Below are 21844 nucleotides of genomic sequence, written 5' to 3'. Positions count from 1 at the left end.
TTTGAAAACCCTATTCACATGCATTGTACTGTAGTTTGTTGCAGATTTTCAGAGGGGAATCTGCACAGAAAATCTGCAACAGATCTGCCACACCTGAACATGGCCTTAAAGGGGTAATCCCAACTTTACAAGATATGCCATGAATGTCTGATAGATGCGGGTCCCAGCTCCGGTACCCGCTCCTATATCGAGAACGTGGGTCACCCGACCCCTGTGTCGCCTGGTGAGGTAGTCACTGGCTGCAGATTCCGGGTGGAGACTAGTGGGGATGGGGCTGCACATGTGCGGCTCCTTCCATTCTGTTTTATGAGCGTTACGGAAACAGCCGAGCATCGCTTGCTCAGCTGTTTACGTAACTCCTATAGAACAAAATGGAGAGAGGCACGTGCATGTGTGGGCCCCCTCTCCTCTGGTCCCCACCTGGACACAGAGGTTGCGTGGGTTCCAGAGCTGGGATCCGCATCATTTATGGCATATTTTGTGGATATGTCATATTTGTCTAGGTTGGGAATACCCCTTTAAAGGGAACCTATAGACAAGGAGAAAAAAAACATAAAACACCCGGCGCACATCGTGCATCATCTCTTGTTTAAAGAGGCTCTGTCACCAGATTTTGCAGCCCCTATCTGCTATTGCAGCAGATAGGCGCTGCAATGTAGATTACAGTAACGTTTTTATTTTTTAAAAACGAGCATTTTTGGCCAAGTTATGACCATTTTTGTAGTTATGCAAATGAGGCTTGCAAAAGTACAACTGGGCGTGTTTACAGTAAAAGTCCAACTGGGCGTGTATTATGTGCGTACATCGGGGCGTTTTTAATACTTTTACTAGCTGGGCGTTCTGACGAGAAGTATCATCCACTTCTCTTCAGAACGCCCCGCTTCTGTCAGTGCAGACACAGCGTGTTCTCGAGAGATCACGCTGTGACGTCACTCCCTGCCCCAGGTCCTGCATCGTGTCAGACGAGCGAGGACACATCGGCACCAGAGGCTACAGTTGATTCTGCAGCAGCATCGGCGTTTGCAGGTAAGTCGATGTAGCTACTTCCCTGCAAACGCTGATGCTGCTGCAGAATCATCTGTAGCCTCTGGTGCCGATGTGGCCGACACGATGCAGGACCTGGGGCAGGAAGTGAGTGACGTCACAGCGTGATCTCTCGAGAACACGCTGTGTCTGCACTGACAGAAGCTGGGCGTTGTGAAGAGAAGTGGATGATGCTTCTCATCAGAACGGCCAGCTAGTAAAAGTAGTAAAAACGCCCCGATGTACGCACATAATACACGCCCAGTTGGACTTTTACTTTAAACACGCCCAGTTGTACTTTTGCAAGCCTCATTTGCATAACTACAAAAATGGTCATAACTTGGCCAAAAATGCTCGTTTTTTAAAAATAAAAACGTTACTGTAATCTACATTGCAGCGCCGATCTGCTGCAATAGCAGATAGGGGCTGCAAAATCTGGTGACAGAGCCTCTTTAACCCCTTTAGGACACAGCCTGTTTTGGCCTTGTGGACACAGCCTATTTTTTCAAATCTGACATGTGTCACTTTATGTGGTAATAACTCCGGAATGCTTTTACCTATCCAAGCGATTCTGAGATTGTTTTCTCGTGACATATTGTACTTTATGTTAGTGAAAAAATTTGGTCGATAAATTCAATATTTATTTGTGTAAAACTTCACATTTTAGCAAAAATTTGCAAAAATTTGCATTTTTCTAAATTTAAATGTATTTGCTTGTGAAACAGATAGTAATACCACACAAAATAGTTACTAGTTAACATCCCCTATATGTCTACTTTATGTTTGCATCATTTTTTTTCACGTACTTTTATTTTTCTAGGACGTTACAAGGCTTAGAACTTTAGCAGCAATTTCTCATATTTTCAATAAAATTTCAAAAGGCTATTTTTTCAGGGACCAGTTCAGTTCTGAAGTGGCTTTGAGGGCCTTATATATTAGAAAGTCCCCATAAATCACCCCATTTTGAAAACTGCACCCCTCAAGGTATTCAAAACCACATTCAGAAAATATTTTAACCCTTTAGGCGTTTCACAGGAATTAAGGCAAAGTAGAGGTGAAATTTACAAATTTCATTTTTTTTGCCGAAATTCATTTGTAATAAAAAAAAATCTGTAACACAGAAGGTTTTACCAGGGAAACGCAACTCAATTTTTATTGCCCAGATTCTGCAGATTTTAGAAATATCCAACATGTGGCCCTAGTGTCCTAATGGACTGAAACACAGGCCTCAGAAGCAAAGGAGCAGCTAGTGGATTTCGGGGCCTCCTTTTTTTAGGAATATATTTTAGGCACCATGTCAGGTTTGAGGCGGTCTTGTGGTACCTAAACAGCCGAAACCCCTCCAAAGTGACCCCATTTTGGAAACTACACCCCTCAAGGCATTTTTCTAGGGGTATAGATAGCATATTGACCCCACAGTTTTTTTGCAGAATTTAGTGGAATTAGTCTGTGAAGATGAAAATCACCTATTTTTCTGTGGAAACATATAATTTTTTCATTTTTACAAGGAATAAAGGAGAAAAAGCACCCCAAAATTTGTAAAGCAATTTCTCCCGATTACGGCAATACCCCATATGTGGTCGTAAACTGATGTTTGGACCCACAGCAGGGCTCAGGAGGGAAGGAGCGCCTTTTGGATTTTGGAGCGCAGATTTTGCTGGATTGGTTTTCAGTGCCATGTCGGGTTTGCAACGCCCCGGAGGGACCAAAACAGTGTAAACCCCCCAAAAGTGACCCCATTTTGGAATCTACACCCCTCAAGGAATTTTTCTAGGGGTATAGTGAGATTTTGGCCCCTCAGGATCTTTTTTAGAGCTAAGGTGACCAAAAAACAGCGATTTTGGCGCTTTAAATTCTTTATTTATTACAGCGTTCACCGTGCGCAATAAATTACGTTTTAATTTATTCTGCCGGTCGGTACGATTATGGCGATACCATATGTGTATAGATTTTTTTACGTTTTGCAGCGTTTGCACAATAAAATTAAGTTTCTATAAAATAATTTATTTTCTGGGACACGCTATTTTGAGCCGTAACGTTTTTATTTTTTCGTCAAAAAAGCTGTGGGAGGTCTTGTTTTTTGCGGGACGGGTTGTAGTTTTTATTGGTACCATTTTGGGGTAAATGCGACTTTTTGATCACTTTTTATTCTATATCTTGGGAGGGGTGGTGACCAAAAAATAGCGATGCTGACAGTTTTCCGTTTATTTTGTTTGCGGCGTTCACCGTGCGGAAAAATTAACATTATAGTTTCATAGATTGGGTCGTTACGAACGCGGCGATACCAAATATGTGTACTTTTTTTTTAACGTTTTCATTTTTTCCCTATAATAAATGACTTATTATAGGAAAACAAAACCTTTTATTTTTACACTTTTATAAAACATTTTTATTAACTTTTTTTTACTTTTTACACTTTATATTTTTGTTTATTAACTTTTCTTTTACTTTTTACACTTTCTTTTTTGACCTGCAGCTCTGATCGCTGCTAGAATACATTACACTACCTAGGTAGTGTAACGTATTCCAACTGTCAGTGTGACGTCACAGTCACTCTGACAGTTGGTCTACGAGGATCAACAGAGGCTGATCCTCATAGGCTGACATACATGGCAGACCTGGGGGCCGTTGTCTGGCCCCCGGGTGCCATCACAAGCATCAGAAGCCCCCACGATTGCATGGGGGCTGCTGATGCGCTACAAACCCGCTACATGCGGAGATCGCAATCGAGCCCCGCATGTAACGGGTTAATTGCCGAAATCAGCGGCGATGAGCCGCTGATCGGCAACACTGGAGAGTGTCAGCTGTCGGGGACAGCTGATCTCCAAGTTCCCGATGCACACTGTCGCCGACAGTGTGCATCGGGAACGGCACAGTGACTTTCTGTCACTCTGACAGGAAGCCTATCAGGACCAGCCGAAGGTTGGTCCTGATGGGCTTCTGTCCATGGCAGACCCGGAAGCCATTGTTTGGCTTCCGTTTGCCATACTAACTATCGGCAGACCCCGCGATTTCGGACGGGGGTCTGCCGATATGTTAGAAACCCCTAAAATTCGGCGATTGCACCCGATCGCCGAATTTAAGGGGTTAATGCGCCGAAATCAGCGGCAAAGGACCGCTGGCCGGCAAGAGGGGAGTGTCAGCTGTCGGCGACAGCTGACCTCCTGGTTCCCGGTGCACACTGTCGCCGACAGTGTGCACCGGGATTAACTCAGTAACTGTACGTCCTCGTGCGGGAAGTAACTTCCCGCAACGACGTACAGTTACGTCCTGGTGCGGGTAGGGGTTAAAGTGACAAAGGGTCAGGGGTAGGCGGTTGTGCTTACCTTGTGGCGTTGTGCTAGGAGCACAACACCCAGAAGTGCCTGTATGGTCTCAGTGGACTGCAGCTGGTAAATCCGTGCAGGGGCTGTCAGGGCTCCCTCAGTAGATCGAGAAAAAAAGGAGGATAAAATTCTCCAGCGCTGTCCAATTGTTGTGGAATTGAAGGATTAAATAAGATATATGTTTAATGGATAAGAATGCTACGCGTTACGAGATCGGACCGATCTCTTCATCATGCAAAGAAACGTACATCATGTATGAGAAGAGATCGGTCCGATCTCGTAACGCGTAGCATTCTTACCCATTAAACATATATCTTATTTAATCCTTCAATTCCACAACAATTGGAAAGCGCTGGAGAATTTCATCCACTTTTTTCTCCATTTATCTCGATTTAAAGGGAACCTGTCATCTACATTATTCTGCCCTCTGAGGGTGGCATAATGTATTGACAGACACACCGTGTTTAGCGGTCTATCGCTTACTTGCTAAATGGACACCGCTTTTGAGAACTTACATGCATAGCCCGGGCAGCACCACCAGAGAGGAGTCCGGTGTATTCATTAGCTGGCGCCCACTCACTGTTGATTGACAGATTTCTTGTTATGTACCATAATAGGGAGAACTCTGTCAATTAGCGGCGAGTGAGTGGCAGCTCATGAACATCTCTGACTCTTCTTCCAGCTATTTTAACCCATCAAGACCAAGCGATTTTTCATGTCATCGTCGTGTTCGAACAGTGAATATCAGTTATTATCTGGTTACAATGGCGCCTGTCAAGAGGTGGGTTATATTTGGTAGCATGTTAACAGTCAGATCTTGAAGTTAATGTGTTGGAAGCAAGAAAAATGGGCAAGTGTGAGGATATGAGCGACTTTGACAGGGGCCAAATTGTGATGACAAGATGACTCAGAGCATCTCAAAACGGTAGGTGTTGTGGGGGGTTCCTGGTATGTAGTGGTTAGTACCTACCAAAAGTAGTCCCAAGGAAGGACAACCAGTGGACCATGGACATGGGCGCCTAGGAGTGATTGATGCACATGGGGAGAGAAGGCTAGCCCATCTTTTCCAATCGCCCAAAAGAGCTACTATAGCACAAATTGCTGGCTGATAGAAAGATGTCAGAACACTTTATGCATCACAGCCCACTGTGTATGGGGCGGAGTAGACACAGACTGGTCAGAGTGCCCATGCAAACCTCTTTCCATCGCTGAATGCCCCTACAAAGAATACGTGAGCATTAGAACCAGACCATCAAGCAATGGAAGAAGGTGGCCTTGTCTGAAGAATAATGTTTTCCTTTTCATCATTTGGACAACCGGGTGCATGTGATTTGGTTACCTGGGGAAGAGATGGCACGCGGCTGCACTAAGGGAAGTAGGCAAGCCGGCAGAGGCGGTGTAATATTCTGTGCAATGTTCTGCTGGGAAACCTTGGTTCTGGGCATTCATGTGGATGTTACTTTCACACTCACCTAAACATTGTTGCAGACCAAGTACACTCCTTCATAGCAACGGTATTTGGGAATGGCAGTGGCCTCTTATAGCAGGATAATGCCCCCAGCACACTGCTTAAAATGTTTAGGGTGTGTTCACATCTGCGTTCAGTTTCCGTTGATGGGTTCCATCAGACCTCTCCGTTGGAGGAACCCATCAACGGAAAGGCAAAACGGAAACCATAGCTTCCATTTACATTACCATTGATTTCAATGGTAATGCTTCCGTTGCTAATGGTTTCCGTTTGTCTCCGTTCCGTAAGGTTTCCATTTAATTAAAGAATCAATAGCTATTGTTTCTGCCAAAAAAACTGAAACCATATGGAAAGGTCTGACGGAACCCATCAACGGAAACTGAACGTTGATGTGAACAGGCCCTTAGGAATGGTTTGATAAACAAAACAAAGAGTTCAAGATATTGACTTGGACTCCAAAATCATCAAATCTCAAAGTAATTGACCATCTTTGGGACGCGCTGAAAATGCAAGTCATGTCCATAGAGGTCACAGCTTGCAGGACTTAAAGGGGTTGTCCCAACTTTATATGATTTCTGCAAAGGCACATCTCCATTTATATATTGAAAATGCACGCAAAATGTGCATTCACCCACCTCCTAGCTGCTTTCTGCTTCCTAATCGGCACCCCTGCGGCTCAGGAACCCCTTCACTCCTCGGATGATAGAATAGGCCGCCCAGCCCTTCGAAGCACTTGATGGCCCATTGCCCCACTCAAAACTACATTTCCCAGGCAACCTTGGAAGCTCATACCGGGCAAGCAAGCACTGCTCAACAGGCCGGCCTCCTCGGATGACACTTTATCCCAGGAGACTGCTGCAGCCTGTGATTGTCTGCTGCGGCGGTCACATGAAAAAAGTTTGGTGACCGCTGCCCTAGTGGAGCTAAAAAAAAAAGTGTACAACAAGTGAAAAATAAAAGTTTCAAGTAAGAAAATAAAACACAATCGCCCTTTTTCCCTTATCAAGTCCTTTATTACTAAAAAAAAATTAATCAACCATACACATTTGGTATAGCCTCCTCTGTTATGGTCTGAACTATAAAAAAATTATTTATCACGTGCGGTAAACGCCATAAAAAAACACCTAAAAAAGAATGCCAGAATTGCTGGTTTTTGGTCACTTTGCTTTCCAAAAATTGGAATAAGAAGTGATCAAAAAGTCGCATGTATCCAAAAATGGTACCTATAAAAACTATAGCTCGTCTCGCAAAAAACAAGCCCTCATACAGCTAGGTCGATAAAAAATTTTAAAAAGTTAGGGATCTCACAACTTGGCGACAGAAAAAATACATTCTTTTTCCAAAATAAATTTTATTGTGCAATAAGTTGTAAAATATAAAAAAGTGCTATAAATTAGGTATCGCCGGAATCGGACTGACCCACTGAATAAAGACATGTCATTTATAACGCATGGTGAACGCTGTATGAAAAAACCCTAAAAAACTATGCCAGAATTGCTGTTTTCTGATCACCTTGCCTCCCAAAAAATAGGATAAAAAGTGATCAGAAAGTTTCATGTACCACAAAATGGTGCCAATAATAACTACAGCTCGTCCCGTAAAAAAAAGCCCCCATACCACTGCGTCTATGAAAAAATAAAATAAGTTAAGACTCTAATAAGTCAGGAAATAAAAAATATGCAGTTGTGCCGGCCCGAGGGGAACATTTCTTCTGTTTCAAGAGGCGATTTATCAAGGACCTAAAATGAGGGAACCAGGAAGGGGAGGGCCCAAACATATCCGCTGGAAGCGACAGTGCCCGTATTATACCAGGACAACACTTTCCAAGCAAAATTCCCCAAACTACAAAGGTGCGGAGTGTGGACCAAAAGGGGCATAAGAAAGGACGCCATATATCAGTGACACTGGCCTGTGCAGAAAGGATGCTTCACAGCGTAACACACATCTATGGATCATTTTATTGTTTTTTTACCCCATTATTATATCACCTTGTTATGCCCCTGATGTACTCTGCCCAGCTTACATGTACCCCCACATTATAAACTGTAATACCAGTAAAACTCCAGACAAATCTACTACCAAGCAAAATCCACGCTCCAAAAGCCAAATGGCGCTCCCACCCTTCTGAACCCTACAGCGTGCCCAAACAGCAGTTTACTTCCACATATATGGTATCATCATACCCGGGAGAACCCTTTTAACACATTTGGGGGGGGGGGGGGTTTCCAGTGGCACAAGCTGGGCACTACATATTTGCCACAGAAATGGCATATCTGGGGGAAAAAATTACATTTTGGAAAAGACCTGTGGGGTGAAAATGCTCACTACACCCCTTAATAAATGTCTTGAGTTGTGTCGTTTACAAAATGGGGTCACTTCTCAGGGGTTTCTTTTTATTACTTCACATCAGAGACTCTGCAATTGTGAGCCAATACTTTGTAAGTCGCCAAATTAGGCCTCAATTTTGCATAGTACTCTTTCACTCCTGAGCCCTGTCGAATGTCCAGACAAAAGATTAGGGCCACATGTAGGGTGATTCTAAAACCAGGAAACACAGCATAATAATTAGAGAGCTGTCTTGTTATGGTGGCACAAGCCGGGCACCACATATTGGTATATCTATGGAAAAATGGCCATTTTCACTCTGCAACATTGAGTGCACACTAATTTCTGGAAAACACCTGCAGGGTCAAAATGCTCACTACACCCCTAGATGAATTCCTCAAGGGGTTTAGTTTCCCAAATGGAATAACTTTTGGGGAGTTTCCGCTGTTTTGGTCCCACAGAGGCTTTGCAAATGTGACATAGCGACCAGAAACCAATCCAGCAAAATCTGTACTCTGAAAGCCAAATGGCACTCCTTCCCTTCTAAGCCCTACTGTGTGCCAAAAGCAGCAGTTTATGACCACATATGGGGTATTTACTTGCTCCGGATAAGTTGCCTTACAAATATGTGGGGGCTTTTTCTTCTTAATTCCTTGTGGAAATAGTTTTGTTTTTTTTAGCTAAAACGACATCTTGTAATTGATAATTTTCACGTCCAAATTCTAATAAAATCTTTAAAACACCTGTGGGGTCAAAATGTTCACTACAGGATTACACACACATTTTTTTATGCGGTTTGCAGATAATTTTTTGGAGCCAAACACAGGATCTGCATACCGCATAAAAAATGTGTGTGTAATCCTGGCCTCACTGAAGGACCAACACACCACTGCTACATCAGAACGAATTTTTATGCAAGATGTGTCTTCTCCCTCTGTCTGCATTACAAGCATCAAAAAGTTGTCACTCAAATCCCTGCCCCTGTGAGGGCTTCCACTCCGTTGCTACGCCGGTTGCTAAGCTTGCCTCCCCCTTTCAGCTCAACGCCCTCTCTGCCTACGTGTAACCGTTTTGATCTTCCCTTGTAAACAGCGAGTAGAGAACAATTCGTTCCGGGTAAGGAAATAATTCCGGCAAGCGCAAAGAATCCTGGGAGGCCATTGGCTCCAGTTCCCCGGCCAAGATGTCTGACATGGAGGACGACTTCATGTGCGATGATGAGGAAGATTACGATCTGGTAAGTGTTCCGCAGCAGGGATATGATCGGCTTCTACAGGGCGGCCTGGGCTGGCGGCTGCCTTCCTTGTTTACGCAGCTGTTCGACAAATCGGGAACTATGTTGGCGGGACAGTAAGCAAGGCTCTATCCCTCCCCCTCTTAGGCTGGGGCGTTCAGATGGCACCTGTGAGATAATGGGCACCGGAATGCCCCAATTTGTATTCACCAGTCATCTAATGGCGGTGCGGGTATTCCGCCTGCTCCGTGTCTGTCTGATTTGGTGCGAAGTCCCGTAGGCCTCGCTGTAACTCCCGGAAAGGCCCGCTCTTTGATGCACGTTCAGACACGAGCACCGGGGCACTAAACCTAAAATGTGTCTTCTCTACTGTTAAGTTCAGGATGTTGTTCTCTGTAATCAGCCAATGTACTACTGACAGGAACTCCAGAAAAATGTCAGCTCTGGCACCAGGCACATGTGAATGATATAGTCACAACTAGGATTTACAGCAGTTCTAGAAGAGATCAGGAGCGTCGGCTTATTATCCACAATGTATAAAAACAAAGTGGAGACGGCGCCATCACTACCAATCTGAACAAGTCAGCAGGTGCATGTGTAAGATGCTCTAGGAAAAGTGTTGGCGTAACCCATTCTCATAAAAGGGCATTAAGATGCCCGTGTGAATGAAGCGGGCATACACCTGAGCTCCCTCAAATTCCTGATAACCAGACACGGTATGTGTGTATATTTATTTTAATAGGGAGGAGAGTTGCTGCTGCCAGACACTGCTGACAGGAGATTATCCCGAGGACTACAATGGATTGGGCATGTGGAAATCTTTCCCCTGACATCTGATGTTCTGTCGGGATGCCCCATACGCTGTTCCCTCTGAAATTGTGGGGTTCTGCCAATATTACTCTGACCATCTTCATGGTTTCATAAATTACAATGGGAGCTCCATCATCCTACATTCCCTGCTGCTGCCTTGCTGGCATTTCTTTTCTTTGGGTGAGATATATAGAGAAAATGTATCAATAGTCGCTCATCATCTTAGCCACACCGCTTTTTTTTTAGAGACACTTCTCCAAACTTGCGGTAGATGTAAAAAGCCTCTGAACGCTCGTTCCCAATCACTGCCCTGTGATCAGCCGATGAACGACCAAATGCTTCCTCATTGGCTGATTCTAACATTTATGCAGCTTAAAATATTATCGCTGTCGGCAGCACATCTTGTGTGAACAGAGACGTGCTGCCGACATGATATAAATGTATGGGGAGGAGTGATGGTAGTAATGAGCGTTTGTCCCCATACATAGCCCCTTGTGAAAGGAGCAAACAATCGCCGATCAACGAGCTATCCTGTTGATCGACGCTCGATTACACGGCCCTCTAAGACCTTCTTCAGATCGTGTTCATGAACTTTCTTTATCTAGTATGTCGGGAATTCTCCCTACGTACACAATAAACAAAAGTGTCATACTGATATACTTTGGTATACCGTTTGTTTGAAGGATGGAATAGCGTATTCCATCCTTAATGTTTCCGCGGAAACACATATACCACATGATCTACGTATTTTAATCATAGGAGCCAATGGTGAAGGTGACACTGTATGGCATCCCCGTCACAGGTATACATTAAACATATGCTTTGGGAAGCTCCAGCGACATACCTGTCCATATAAGGACAGTTATGTCGCTGGAGCTTCCTGCACAGCTGCTCCGCCTCCGTACTCTGGCCCTGGGAAAACTCCTGAAGTCACTATACATTGTTGGAGGAGCCTCTGACGTCACTGTCCATAGACAGTGACGTTAGGGGATCCTCCTGGACCGGAATGTGATGTCAGGGGCAACCCCAGAGCCGGAGTCCCTGAGCAGAGCACTAGTATAGGCTCTGCTCCGGAACTCTGGGGAAGCCCCTGACATCACTGTCCATATACGGACAGTGATGTCATGGGCAACCCCAGAGCCGGAGTCCCGGGCAGAGCGCTGCTAGTGCTCTGACTAGGACTCCAGTTCTGCTCCTGCAATCACTGTCCATATATGGACAGTGATGTTAGGTGCTTCCCCAGAGCAGGAGTCCCGGAGCAGAGCGCTGGTATAAGCTCTGCTCTGGGACTCGGGCTCTGGGGAAGTCCCTGACATCACTGACCGTATATGGACAGTGACGTCAGGGGCTTCGTCATTCACCGAGCTACGGTGCCCACCGGGCTACAGATGATAGCCTCCGGGACTGCGTGTTTGAGACCCCTGCCCTAGGGGCTAGTTCACATAGAGTATTTTGGCGCTATTTTTGACTTTAAAACAGATTTGTAAACCGTCAAACTCTAGCCGAAATCGCCTCCCATTGATTTCAATGGGAGACGCCACTTTTTTTTTCTCCGCTCGCAGGAAGAAAAAAAAAATTCCATCCCCCCCCCCCTCGTGTTTCCGCCTCTGACCTCTCATTGACATTAAGGCCCTGTTCACACTGAGTTTTTTGCAGGCGGAAAAATCTGGCTCAATTCCTTCAGGGTTTTGACTTGCCTGCACACTGTTTGTCTCGTTTTTCGGCTGCGACCATTGAGCATTGCGAAAACCGCTTTCTCTTCCTCCCATTGATGTCAATAAGGGGTCAGAGACGGAAACGGCCGAAGATAGGGCATGTCGCTTCTTTTTTCTGTGGCCTTTTTTTACTGCTTGCGGGAAAATAACGCCTTGGGTGTTTTTTGGCGCCCTTTCCGATGTGGTTTCTGTATCAAAACCAGCGCCACAATACTCCGTGTGAACTACCCCTAATGGAAGGTAGAGAAAGCTGTTTTCACTGCGTTTTTTCCCTCCGTGCTAATGGCAAAAAACGCGGCAAAGAAATTGCAGGCAGGTCAAAATTTGCCTCAAAATTCCTGAAGGAATTTTTCTGCCTGCAAAAAACTGTGTGAATGTACCCATAGACTGTGTTGACACAAGGCTGTCTGACCATATTTCTTATTGTTAGGACACACACACACACACACACACACACACACACACACACACACACACACACACACACACACACACACACACACACACACACACACACACACACACACACACACACACACACTAAGGCCTCCTGCACACAGCCAAAGTTGTGTGTACGATGCGTGATTACAGCCCAGATGGGCCATGCAGTGTCCTCCGAGGGCAGGTCGCAATCATGGACCGTCCACACACCAGATGTGCATTCATTTCAATGAGCCCGGACATCAATTGCCGACCATATAATGACATGTCCTATTTCTGGGTCATTTATGATGTGTACGTTGTAAAAAATAAACCGTTTTCTTTCACTTATTAATGTGAGGCACGAGGTGTTATGAATTTAGTGCCTCTCATTAATAATATTTAACCCCATCATGTACCTCGCACATTAACCCAATTTTGTCCATTATGACTGAGGTACATGATGGGGTTAATTACTATTAATGTGTGTCACATGGAGGTTAAAAATGTATCACACCTCGTGCCTCACATCAGAAAATGGAAGGACTTTTATTTTTTATTATTGTTGGCAAAGTATCGTTTTGGTATCGAGAATCGCAATACTACACGACGTATCGGTATCAAAGTCCAAATTCTGGTATCGTGACAACCCTGATCATGATGTGGCTCCACTTTAACTCCTTCCCGCCGCAGCCATTTTTCACATTTTCAATTACATTTTTTATTCCTCCACCTTCCAAAAGCCACATCTTCTTTTTTTATTTTTCCGTCGATCTATTCCTATGAAGGTTTGATTTTTGCGGGACGAGTTGTAGTTTTAATGGCACTATTTATTGTATCATATAATATACTAGGAAACAGGGAAAAAATTATTTGTGAGGTAGAAAATGAAAAAAAAACAGCGATTCCTCCATTGATCTTTGCACTTTGTTTTTACGGAATTCACAGTGCGATTAAAATGACATGTTAACTTGGCGATACCTAACTTATAAAGTTTTTTTCTATATTTTACTACTTTTAAAAGGAAAAAACTAACCGTGAAAAATAAAATGTATTTTGTGTTGCCAAATTTTGAGAACCAGAATTTTTTTTCTTTTTCTATCAACAAAAGTGTCATATGAGGACATAATTTTTTGGGATAAGCTGTAGTTTTTAATGGTACCGTTTTGGGTTACGTGAGCGGTTTTGACCACTTTTTTTATTCCATTTAGGCCAGATTCACACGAGCGTGCGCAAAAGGTCCGTGTGGCATCAGCATATGGTGCGCGGCTGCGTGATTTTCGCGCAGCCGCCATCATTATGACACTCTGGTTTTATGTTTACAAACAGAAAAGCACGAGGTGCTTTTCTATTTTCATTCATTTAATTTACTACTGTAGCACGCATCACTTGCGTCACCCGGAAGTGCTTCCGTGTGCCGAGCGCGATTTGCATGCACCCATTGACTTCAATGGGTGCGTGCTGCGCGAAACACTGGCAAGTATAGGACATGTCGTGAGTTTTAGGGTATGTGCACACGATAACTGCAATTACGTCTGAAATTACGGAGCTGGTTTCAGGAGAAAACCGCTCCTGAATTTCAGACGTAATTGCTCGTACTCGCGTTTTGCGGGGCGTCTTTTACGGACGTAATTTGGAGCTGTTCTTCATTGGAGTCAATGAAAAACAGCTCCAATTACGTCTTTTGACAGCGACGCGTAAAATGACAGGTCGTCGGCACAGTACATCGTAAAGCCCATTGAAAGTAATGGGCAGATGTTTGCCGACGTATTGGAGCCGTTTTTTCAGACGTAATTAGAGGCGTAAAACGCCTCCATTACGTCTGAAAATAGGTAGTGTGAACCCAGCCTTACTCAGCGCACAAACGCTGCGTGAAAATTACTGACAGTCTGAACGGCCCCATTCACTTACATAGGTCCGTTCGACGCGCGTGAAAATCACGCGCGTAGCACGGACGTGTAACACGTTCGTGTGAATAAGGCCTTATTGTGGGAGACGAGGTGACCTAAAAACAGTGATCCTGGTATCGGGTTAAATAATGATATACTGTAATAGTTCAGACTTTTACGGATGGAGCGTTACCAATTATGTTTATTAATTTCTTTTCAATGTGTTAGGGGGGAATTTTTTATTTATTTTTTACTTTTAATATATATATATATTTTTTATTTTTTTTTATTAGTCCCCCCTAGGGGACTTGAACCAGCGATTGTTGGATCGCTTTCACTATATACTGCAGTTCTAATCTTTTGCAGTATATGGTCTTTCTGACAGGCTTCTATTCAGCCCTACCAGAGGCAGGGCTTGATAATAGTACAAAGATGGCAGACTTGGGAACCTTCATTAGGCTGCCATAGCAACCATCGGCACCCCGCGATCGCAATGCAGGGGGGGCAATGAGCTGTTAGAGGGGGTCGCCTCTCTCTTTCTAACGAGTTAAATGCTGCGGTCGCTATTGACCACGACATTTAATGGGTTAAACAAGCAGGATCGAGCTCGTTACTGTGAAGTTTCGGCTCTAACATACAGCCGACGCCAGCATTGTATGGAGCCTGTGAGTCCGCTCCACACTTCCCCTACCAGGCTATGACGGAGGCTTATGTCAAATGTTGGGAAGGGGTTAAAGAGGACTTGTCACCTCTCCTGACATGTCTGTTTTGAACTCTGCATTCTGCATGTAGTTCTTCTGTTATTCCTCCTCAAAATGTATGAATGAATCGACAACTGGTTGTTACCATTCCTCCTGTCTAAATGCTGTGTCCCTACGTTTCACCAGGTGAGGCGGCCGCTTGCTGCCGATTACAGGCGGGGACTAGTGGAGAGGGGTCCGCACATTCTTGCCGCTCCCTTCATTCTGTTCTATGGGAGTTATAGAAACTACAGCCCCCTCTCCACCAGTCCCCGCCTGGAAGCCACCGACCGCCTCACCAGACGAAACGGGGTCGGATGACCGCTGTTGTCGATATAGGTGTGGCTCCCAGAGCAGACAAAGGCAAGCATTTCTGGCATATCCACAGAACATAAGATAGCATAAATAAGCCCTAAAAGGGGTTTACCTAACGTGTAATACGTCCGTGCAATGCGAGTGATTTTCACGCGCGTCGCACGGACCTATGTTAGTCTATGGGGCCGTGCAGACAGTCCGTGATTTTACGCACTACATGTTCTATATTTGTGCGTTGTTCGCGCATCACGCACCCATTGAGGTCAATGGGTGCGTGAAAAGCACGCATGCCACACGGAAGCACTTCCGTGTGACGCGCGTGATTCGCGCAAGATCAGTAAAAACTATGAATGAAAACAGAAAATCACCACGTGCTTTTCTGTTTACAAACATCCAAACAGAGTCATAATGATGGCGGCTGCACGAAAATCACACAGACACGCATCATATGCTGATGACACACGGAGCTGTCAAGTGCCTTTTGTGCACGCAAAACGCACACGCTCGTGTAAATCTGACCTAAGGCTGGAATCGCACATGCAGTTTTTGTGGAAGTTTTTTTTTAAACAAACGCAGGCGTTGACACAAAAGAAAGTAAATGCGTCAGTCTTTTCTTTATACCGGTCTTTCCTTTCGGATACACTTCTGGCTTTGTGTTAAAACTGCATCAAAAATGCGTGTGTTATCCAATTTTTTCACATAAATTGTTGTATGAAAAACCCCATGTAGCCATAAATCTATAAGTGGGAAATTGCACAAGGAGCTAGGGTCTGTTCACATCAGCGTTCAGGTCTGTTCATCGGTTCCGTTCAACCTTCACATCAGAGGAATCATTGAAATCAATGGTAATGCAAACGGAATCGACAGTTTGTTTGGCTTTTCATTCATCCGTTCTTCTGACGGAAAAGTTTAACGGAACAGATGTACCGAACCCGAACGCTGATGTGAACAGGAGCTTATACGTAAATGTACATATTTATGATATAATGGAAAGTTCTACAACTTCCTCATGTATTTTGTGTTTCCCGTCCTCACCCTTTACAAGATGTCTTCTTGCCGGCAGGTATTTGGAAGATTGTGACAACCTGTTTGTTTCATACCCATCTCATACAGGTGCATGGTTTCAGAATATTTTTCTTTACGAACTATATTAGAAAGTTGCATAACTTCTCGTTATACAATTAATACATTTTCATTTTCTAGAACCAGAATTTTTTTTTTGTAGGCTCTGTTCACATTAGCTACATGGCTATCGTTCCAGACGGAGCCATGACCGCTATGCCAGATGTGTTTTCGAACAGTTCCTGACGTAGCCCTTACACTTATAGTGTTCGTCAGGTTTCCTATGGCGTTCCAGTAATTTTGACAAGAAGAATAGCGCGGCAGACCTCGCTATTCTTGCCGTCAAAAGTTAGGAACCCTTGAAGGAAACCTTAAAACGCTAACGTGAACCTTAGTTTGCTGTTCCCTGGACAATTTTTTTAACACCCCCCAAGATTTTTAACAATTGTTTTCGCTCTTGCAGATATAGTTCTTGTGATCTAGTTTTGCATTGCGTATGATAGCTGATTGAAAACTATAATAGTGGGGCGGATTTATGAATGTATTCAGGTCAATAAATGTAAAAATATGGCGTTCCCCAGAATTATTACCTTAGTGCGGCTTTTTTTGATACATCAAGTAAAGTGGGTGACGCTTTAGATTTGCACCAAGTGCAACTCCTTTATCACAAAACTTCCAGCACTAAAAATGACAAGAACTTCAGAATGGGGAAAAACTACAGTTCGATTGATAAATCTCTACCATTAAGAAAAATGTATGTCAAGTCTTGTATGACCGATGCCTTAACAGTGGCATTCGTCACCCATAGACTATTATGCTTTTTTTCAAATGTATAAGTTATGAACTCTCATGACCTTTTCATGACATATACGTTTAACGGATACGATAATAGCCTATTAGAGATGGAGGCCGCTGTTAAGCGTCCATCACCTATAGGCTATTGCATCCAATTAACATATGTCATATATCAATAGCTCTTGAAAAGCTCATGACTATACGTTTAACGGATACCTGTGACGAAAGCCATTCAGTGGCATAAGTCACCCACAGTCCTCCTATATACTTCCTTTATACTTCTGTCCTCCTCTATACTGACTCTATACTTCTGTCCTCCTCTATACTGACTCTATACTTCTGTCCTCCTATATACTTCCTTTATACTTCTGTCCTCCTCTATACTGACTCTATACTTCTGTCCTCCTCTATACTGACTCTATACTTCTGTCCTCCTCTATACTGACTCTATACTTCTGTCCTCCTCTATACTGACTCTATACTTCTGTCCTCCTCTATACTGACTCTATACTTCTGTCCTCCTCTATACTGACTCTATACTTCTGTCCTCCTCTATACTGACTCTATACTTCTGTCCTCCTCTATACTGACTCTATGTCCTCCTCTATACTGACTCTATGTCCTCCTCTATACTGACTCTATGTCCTCCTCTATACTTCTGTCCTCCTCTATACTTCTGTCCTCCTCTATACTTCTGTCCTCCTCTATACTTCTGTCCTCCTCTATACTCCTGTCCTCCTCTATACTCCTGTCCTCCTCTATACTCCTGTCCTCCTCTATACTCCTGTCCTCCTCTATACTCCTGTCCTCCTCTATACTCCTGTCCTCCTCTATACTCCTGTCCTCCTCTATACTTCTGTCCTCCTCTATACTGACTCTAGAGTCAGTACACAAGAGGGCACCGTTTATGATGGCGGCGTTGACTGATTCAACACACTACCAAGGGGAGAGAGGGAGGTCACGTGAAAAGCAAAAGCCAAGTTTATTGACTTTTGCATGCTGGATGGTGGGAGGGACCTGTGCTCATTGGTGCAAGCAGGCACTAGCTTCTCTCATTGGGTCTATAGGGGAGTGGCTCGCGACCCCCCCCCCCCCCGGAGGTCTTCACCCGACTTCCCAGAGTTTGGGGAACACTGGAATAGATGATATCTTACTTTGGATGTAAATGTCCAGCTCCTCAGGGATTGTATGGGTGACGCACTGCCTGTGATTGTCCCTAGCCTAGGGCATTGAATGCAGGCTTTCTCATGCACAATGTGGCAGATTTACTAAGCTGTGTAAGATTTAGACAGCATAAACTTTAACCAGTCTAAAGATTGAGAGACACTCTTCCCTTTTTGTTTTTTGTTTTTTTTATACAAATTATTGATTGGCTTAGTTTTTGTTTAGCGCACTTAGGTATATTCTAAGCCACTCCCACTCTATTAGACAATTTTTAAAAGTGCCTGGTGAGTCGCATCTGTTCTTTTTGGTGCGATATATTAGTCTAAAATGAAATGCTCTAAACGTTCTGCATTTTTTGACACATTGTGACACAAACAGTAGTAAATGTGCCGCAAAATTTTCTAGAATTAAAAGTTATCCTTCCCCATCTCTCCAAAGGATTTAGTGAACATAAGTGCCCTGACACCTTTGCACTTTAGACAGTATAAGAAAGCTGCCGTGTAGAAGACCTATTAAAGGGAATGTGTCGCTAGAATTATTTTTTTTTTTTTAGTTAAACAGTATATAGATGATTACACATTGTTCTAATTTTTTTAATTTTTTCACTAGTCAGGAAATATTATAAATTAGATTCTAATTTATAACTTTTCCATGTGCTGGTCACTACAGGGAGCAGTTCCCAAAATTGCAGCATTGGCATGTGGTAAAGCAACCTCATTGCTTCATGCTGCAAAATTGGAGAAAAGACAATCGCTCTAGTGTCCTCAAACAATCCCCCCTCCTTTATCCTGGCTAGTGCCAGGAGAAATGAGGGGGTTGAATATTCAAACCTCCTACACTGTGTGCCGCCATTTTTTGAGCGAATGCACAGTGTAGGAGGATTAGATACAGTGGTAATCACACAGTATAAGGCCTCGTTTACACGAGCGTGATATACGTCCGTGCGACGCGCGTGCTTTTCACGCGTGTCGTACTGACCTATATAAGTCTATGGGGGCATGCAGACAGTCCGTGAGTTTTGCTCAGCGTGAGTCCGCTGAAAAAAAACTTACGACATGTCCTATATTTGTGCGCTGTTCGCGCATCACGCACCCATTGAAGTCAATGGCTGCGTGAAAATCACGTAGGTCACACGGAAGCACTTCCGAGCGAACAGCGTGATTCGCGCAACAGCTGTCAAACTCTGAATGTAAACAGAAAAGCACCACAAACATCCAAACGGAGGGTCATAATGATGGCGGCTGCGCGAAAATCACGCAGCCACGCATTATACGCTGATGACACACGGAGCTGTTAAGTGCCTTTTGCGCACACAAAACGTCGCGTTTTTTGCGTGCGCAAAACGCACACGCTCGTGTAAACCAGGCCTTACACGAACATACACAAACATAACTTACCTGCTCCTGTCGCTGCCTCCGCTCCTAGTCCTTGCGTCTGAACATATGGCCGGAAGCCGCGATCGGAAGTAGTCATCTTACTGTCTGGCCGCAGCTTCCGGTCCACATGAAAATGGCGCCGGATTTCGCCCTGCCAAAGACCTTCCTTTTGGACTGTGTGGGAGCGGCGCATAATCTGATTAGTTGCTATAGGTAACCGCTCCCCTGTACCTTCCCCTCTAGGATTATCTTGTAAAGTGCACTACCTGTTACTGCCAGATAAAAACAACTTTACTATAAAAGCGAATGTCTGTATTTGCTTTTATAGTACTGGATCGTGATAATGGCTGATAACAGAGAACAGCAGCAAGGTCAGGACCTTTACAAAAACCTTCCTGAACACCGATGTACCTATGTGCCAAATTTGGGGTCAAATGTTTCAAGCGTCGACAAACAGGCATTGAGTTTTATAATATAGAATAGCAGACTTTACCGGCTTCACACTGGTCCGGTTGTTTGTGTGTGGTTAAAAACTTAATTTCCTACTGATGTGAAGCCGATATATCCAATAAAGTCCAAGCGCAGGTTCCTTTTTGGAGGCAGAACTGGTCTTAAAGGGGTTCATTTAAGGCCTCGTGCACACTTACATCACCGTTTTCACGGCCGCTTTTGACGGGTCCGTGAACCCGTTTTAGCGTCTGTGTGATTTCCATGTGCACTCAGTGTTTCCGTTTCCGTGCGCCGAGCATGGTACTGTCCAGGGTGCTGAAAGAGTTAATGGACTGCACTGATCGGCGGTAACTCTTTCAGCAACCTGGACAGTACCATGCTCGGCGCGCGGAGAATAAAATTTTAATTTAATTTAAAAAAAATATTAATAAGTTCATACTTACATTCCTCCTGTCCGGCCTCCAGCGATGACGTTCAATCCATGTCGCCGCTGCAGCCAATCACAGGCAGTAGTGGTGGTCACGCACGTCAGGATGACGTCAGAAGGCTGGCCTCCAGTGATGACGCTTCAATCCCACATGACCGCCTCTGCAGCCAATCTCAGGCTGCAGCGGCCTCTGCAGCCAATCACAGGCTGCTGCGTCAGAAAGGAAGGTCGGAATGGAGGAAGAAGAGGGACTCGTCACCAAGACAACGACCGGGTACGTATGAAATGCTTTTTATTTTATTTTTAATCAGCAGCCTCTTTTCTCTACCAGTTATTGATAGAGACAAGTGGCTGCCGATTAGTGTAATATTTTTCTAATGTTTTTCTGCCCGCCCGGCGGTTGCTAGGCAACGGCTCCGTCACACACGGACGGCACACGGATGCCTTCCGTGGGCATTCAGTTTTTTTGATGGCCCCATTGACTTGCATGGGCCTCACGGTCACGGATTCTCGGACCAAAGTAGGACATGCTCTACTTTGGAACGGAACGGAGCAACGGACCGTCAAAAAAACTGAAGTGTGCATGGCCCCATTGAAATAAATGGGTTCAGGGTGCTATCGGGGACAAAAACGGATAGCACCCTGAAGGAAAACACTGAAGTGGGCATGAGGCCTTATGAGAATGCTGAAATCCACAGGCTTGGTTCTGTTGAGAGATTTCAGCAGCTCGGGCAGCAGCCATGCTCTTTCCCACAGGAGTCTGTCGTCTAAGTGCAGGGTTCCTTTTTAAAGGCATGACTGATATGAAAGGGGTTCAATTTATGAGAGCTCAAATCCAATATAGGTACAGTTCATTTACGGCAAATAACACGTAGAGTAAAGAAAAATGGCTTGGTTGTTGTGGAAGCCTGGTCTAAAACTGTGTGTATGTGAGTGAGGCTAAGAATAAATGACCTGCGAGCTTCTATTGGCTAATATGGGTCATGTGATATGGAGTAAGGTCCTTGATGTGGAAGCCAGTGGTGTCCTATTTGCTTTTGTAAATATGTTGGGAATGGCAGGTCCTAGAGAGCTGAAACCCGGTCTAAACCTTCGGAAGCACGTGGTTTACTAATGTGCCAAATTTGGTGCAGATTGGTCCAGTCATTTGGCCGTGCATAGAGATCAGACACACACACACATATATATATATATATATATATATATATGTGTACAGTGAAGGAAATAAGTATTTGATCCCTTGCTGATTTTGTAAGTTTGCCCACTGTCAAAGTCATGAACAGTCTAGAATTTTTAGGCTAGGTT

At 44.3% G+C, this 21844-nt stretch overlaps 1 protein-coding gene across 2 annotated transcripts in view; it reads left to right on the top strand.

Moving 5' to 3' along the window:
• Positions 1-9234: 9234 nt before the first annotated feature.
• COPS2 (COP9 signalosome subunit 2) overlaps positions 9235-21844 on the top strand; it is a 62349-nt gene continuing 49739 nt past the window's right edge. The window contains exon 1 of one of the 2 annotated variants that reach the window (XM_075858032.1): positions 9235-9379. In XM_075858032.1, the coding sequence (XP_075714147.1) occupies positions 9326-9379 (54 nt within the window). In that variant the 5' untranslated portion in view covers positions 9235-9325. The remainder of the gene's footprint in view (positions 9380-21844) is intronic. The other variant, XM_075858033.1, reaches the window with a different exon arrangement.

This window comes from Rhinoderma darwinii, chromosome 3 (assembly GCF_050947455.1).
Source record: "Rhinoderma darwinii isolate aRhiDar2 chromosome 3, aRhiDar2.hap1, whole genome shotgun sequence".
NCBI classification, from domain to species: Eukaryota; Metazoa; Chordata; class Amphibia; order Anura; family Rhinodermatidae; genus Rhinoderma; species Rhinoderma darwinii.
The sequence above is the reverse complement of the archived record's forward strand: the minus strand, read 5'-3'. Positions and strand labels throughout refer to the sequence as shown.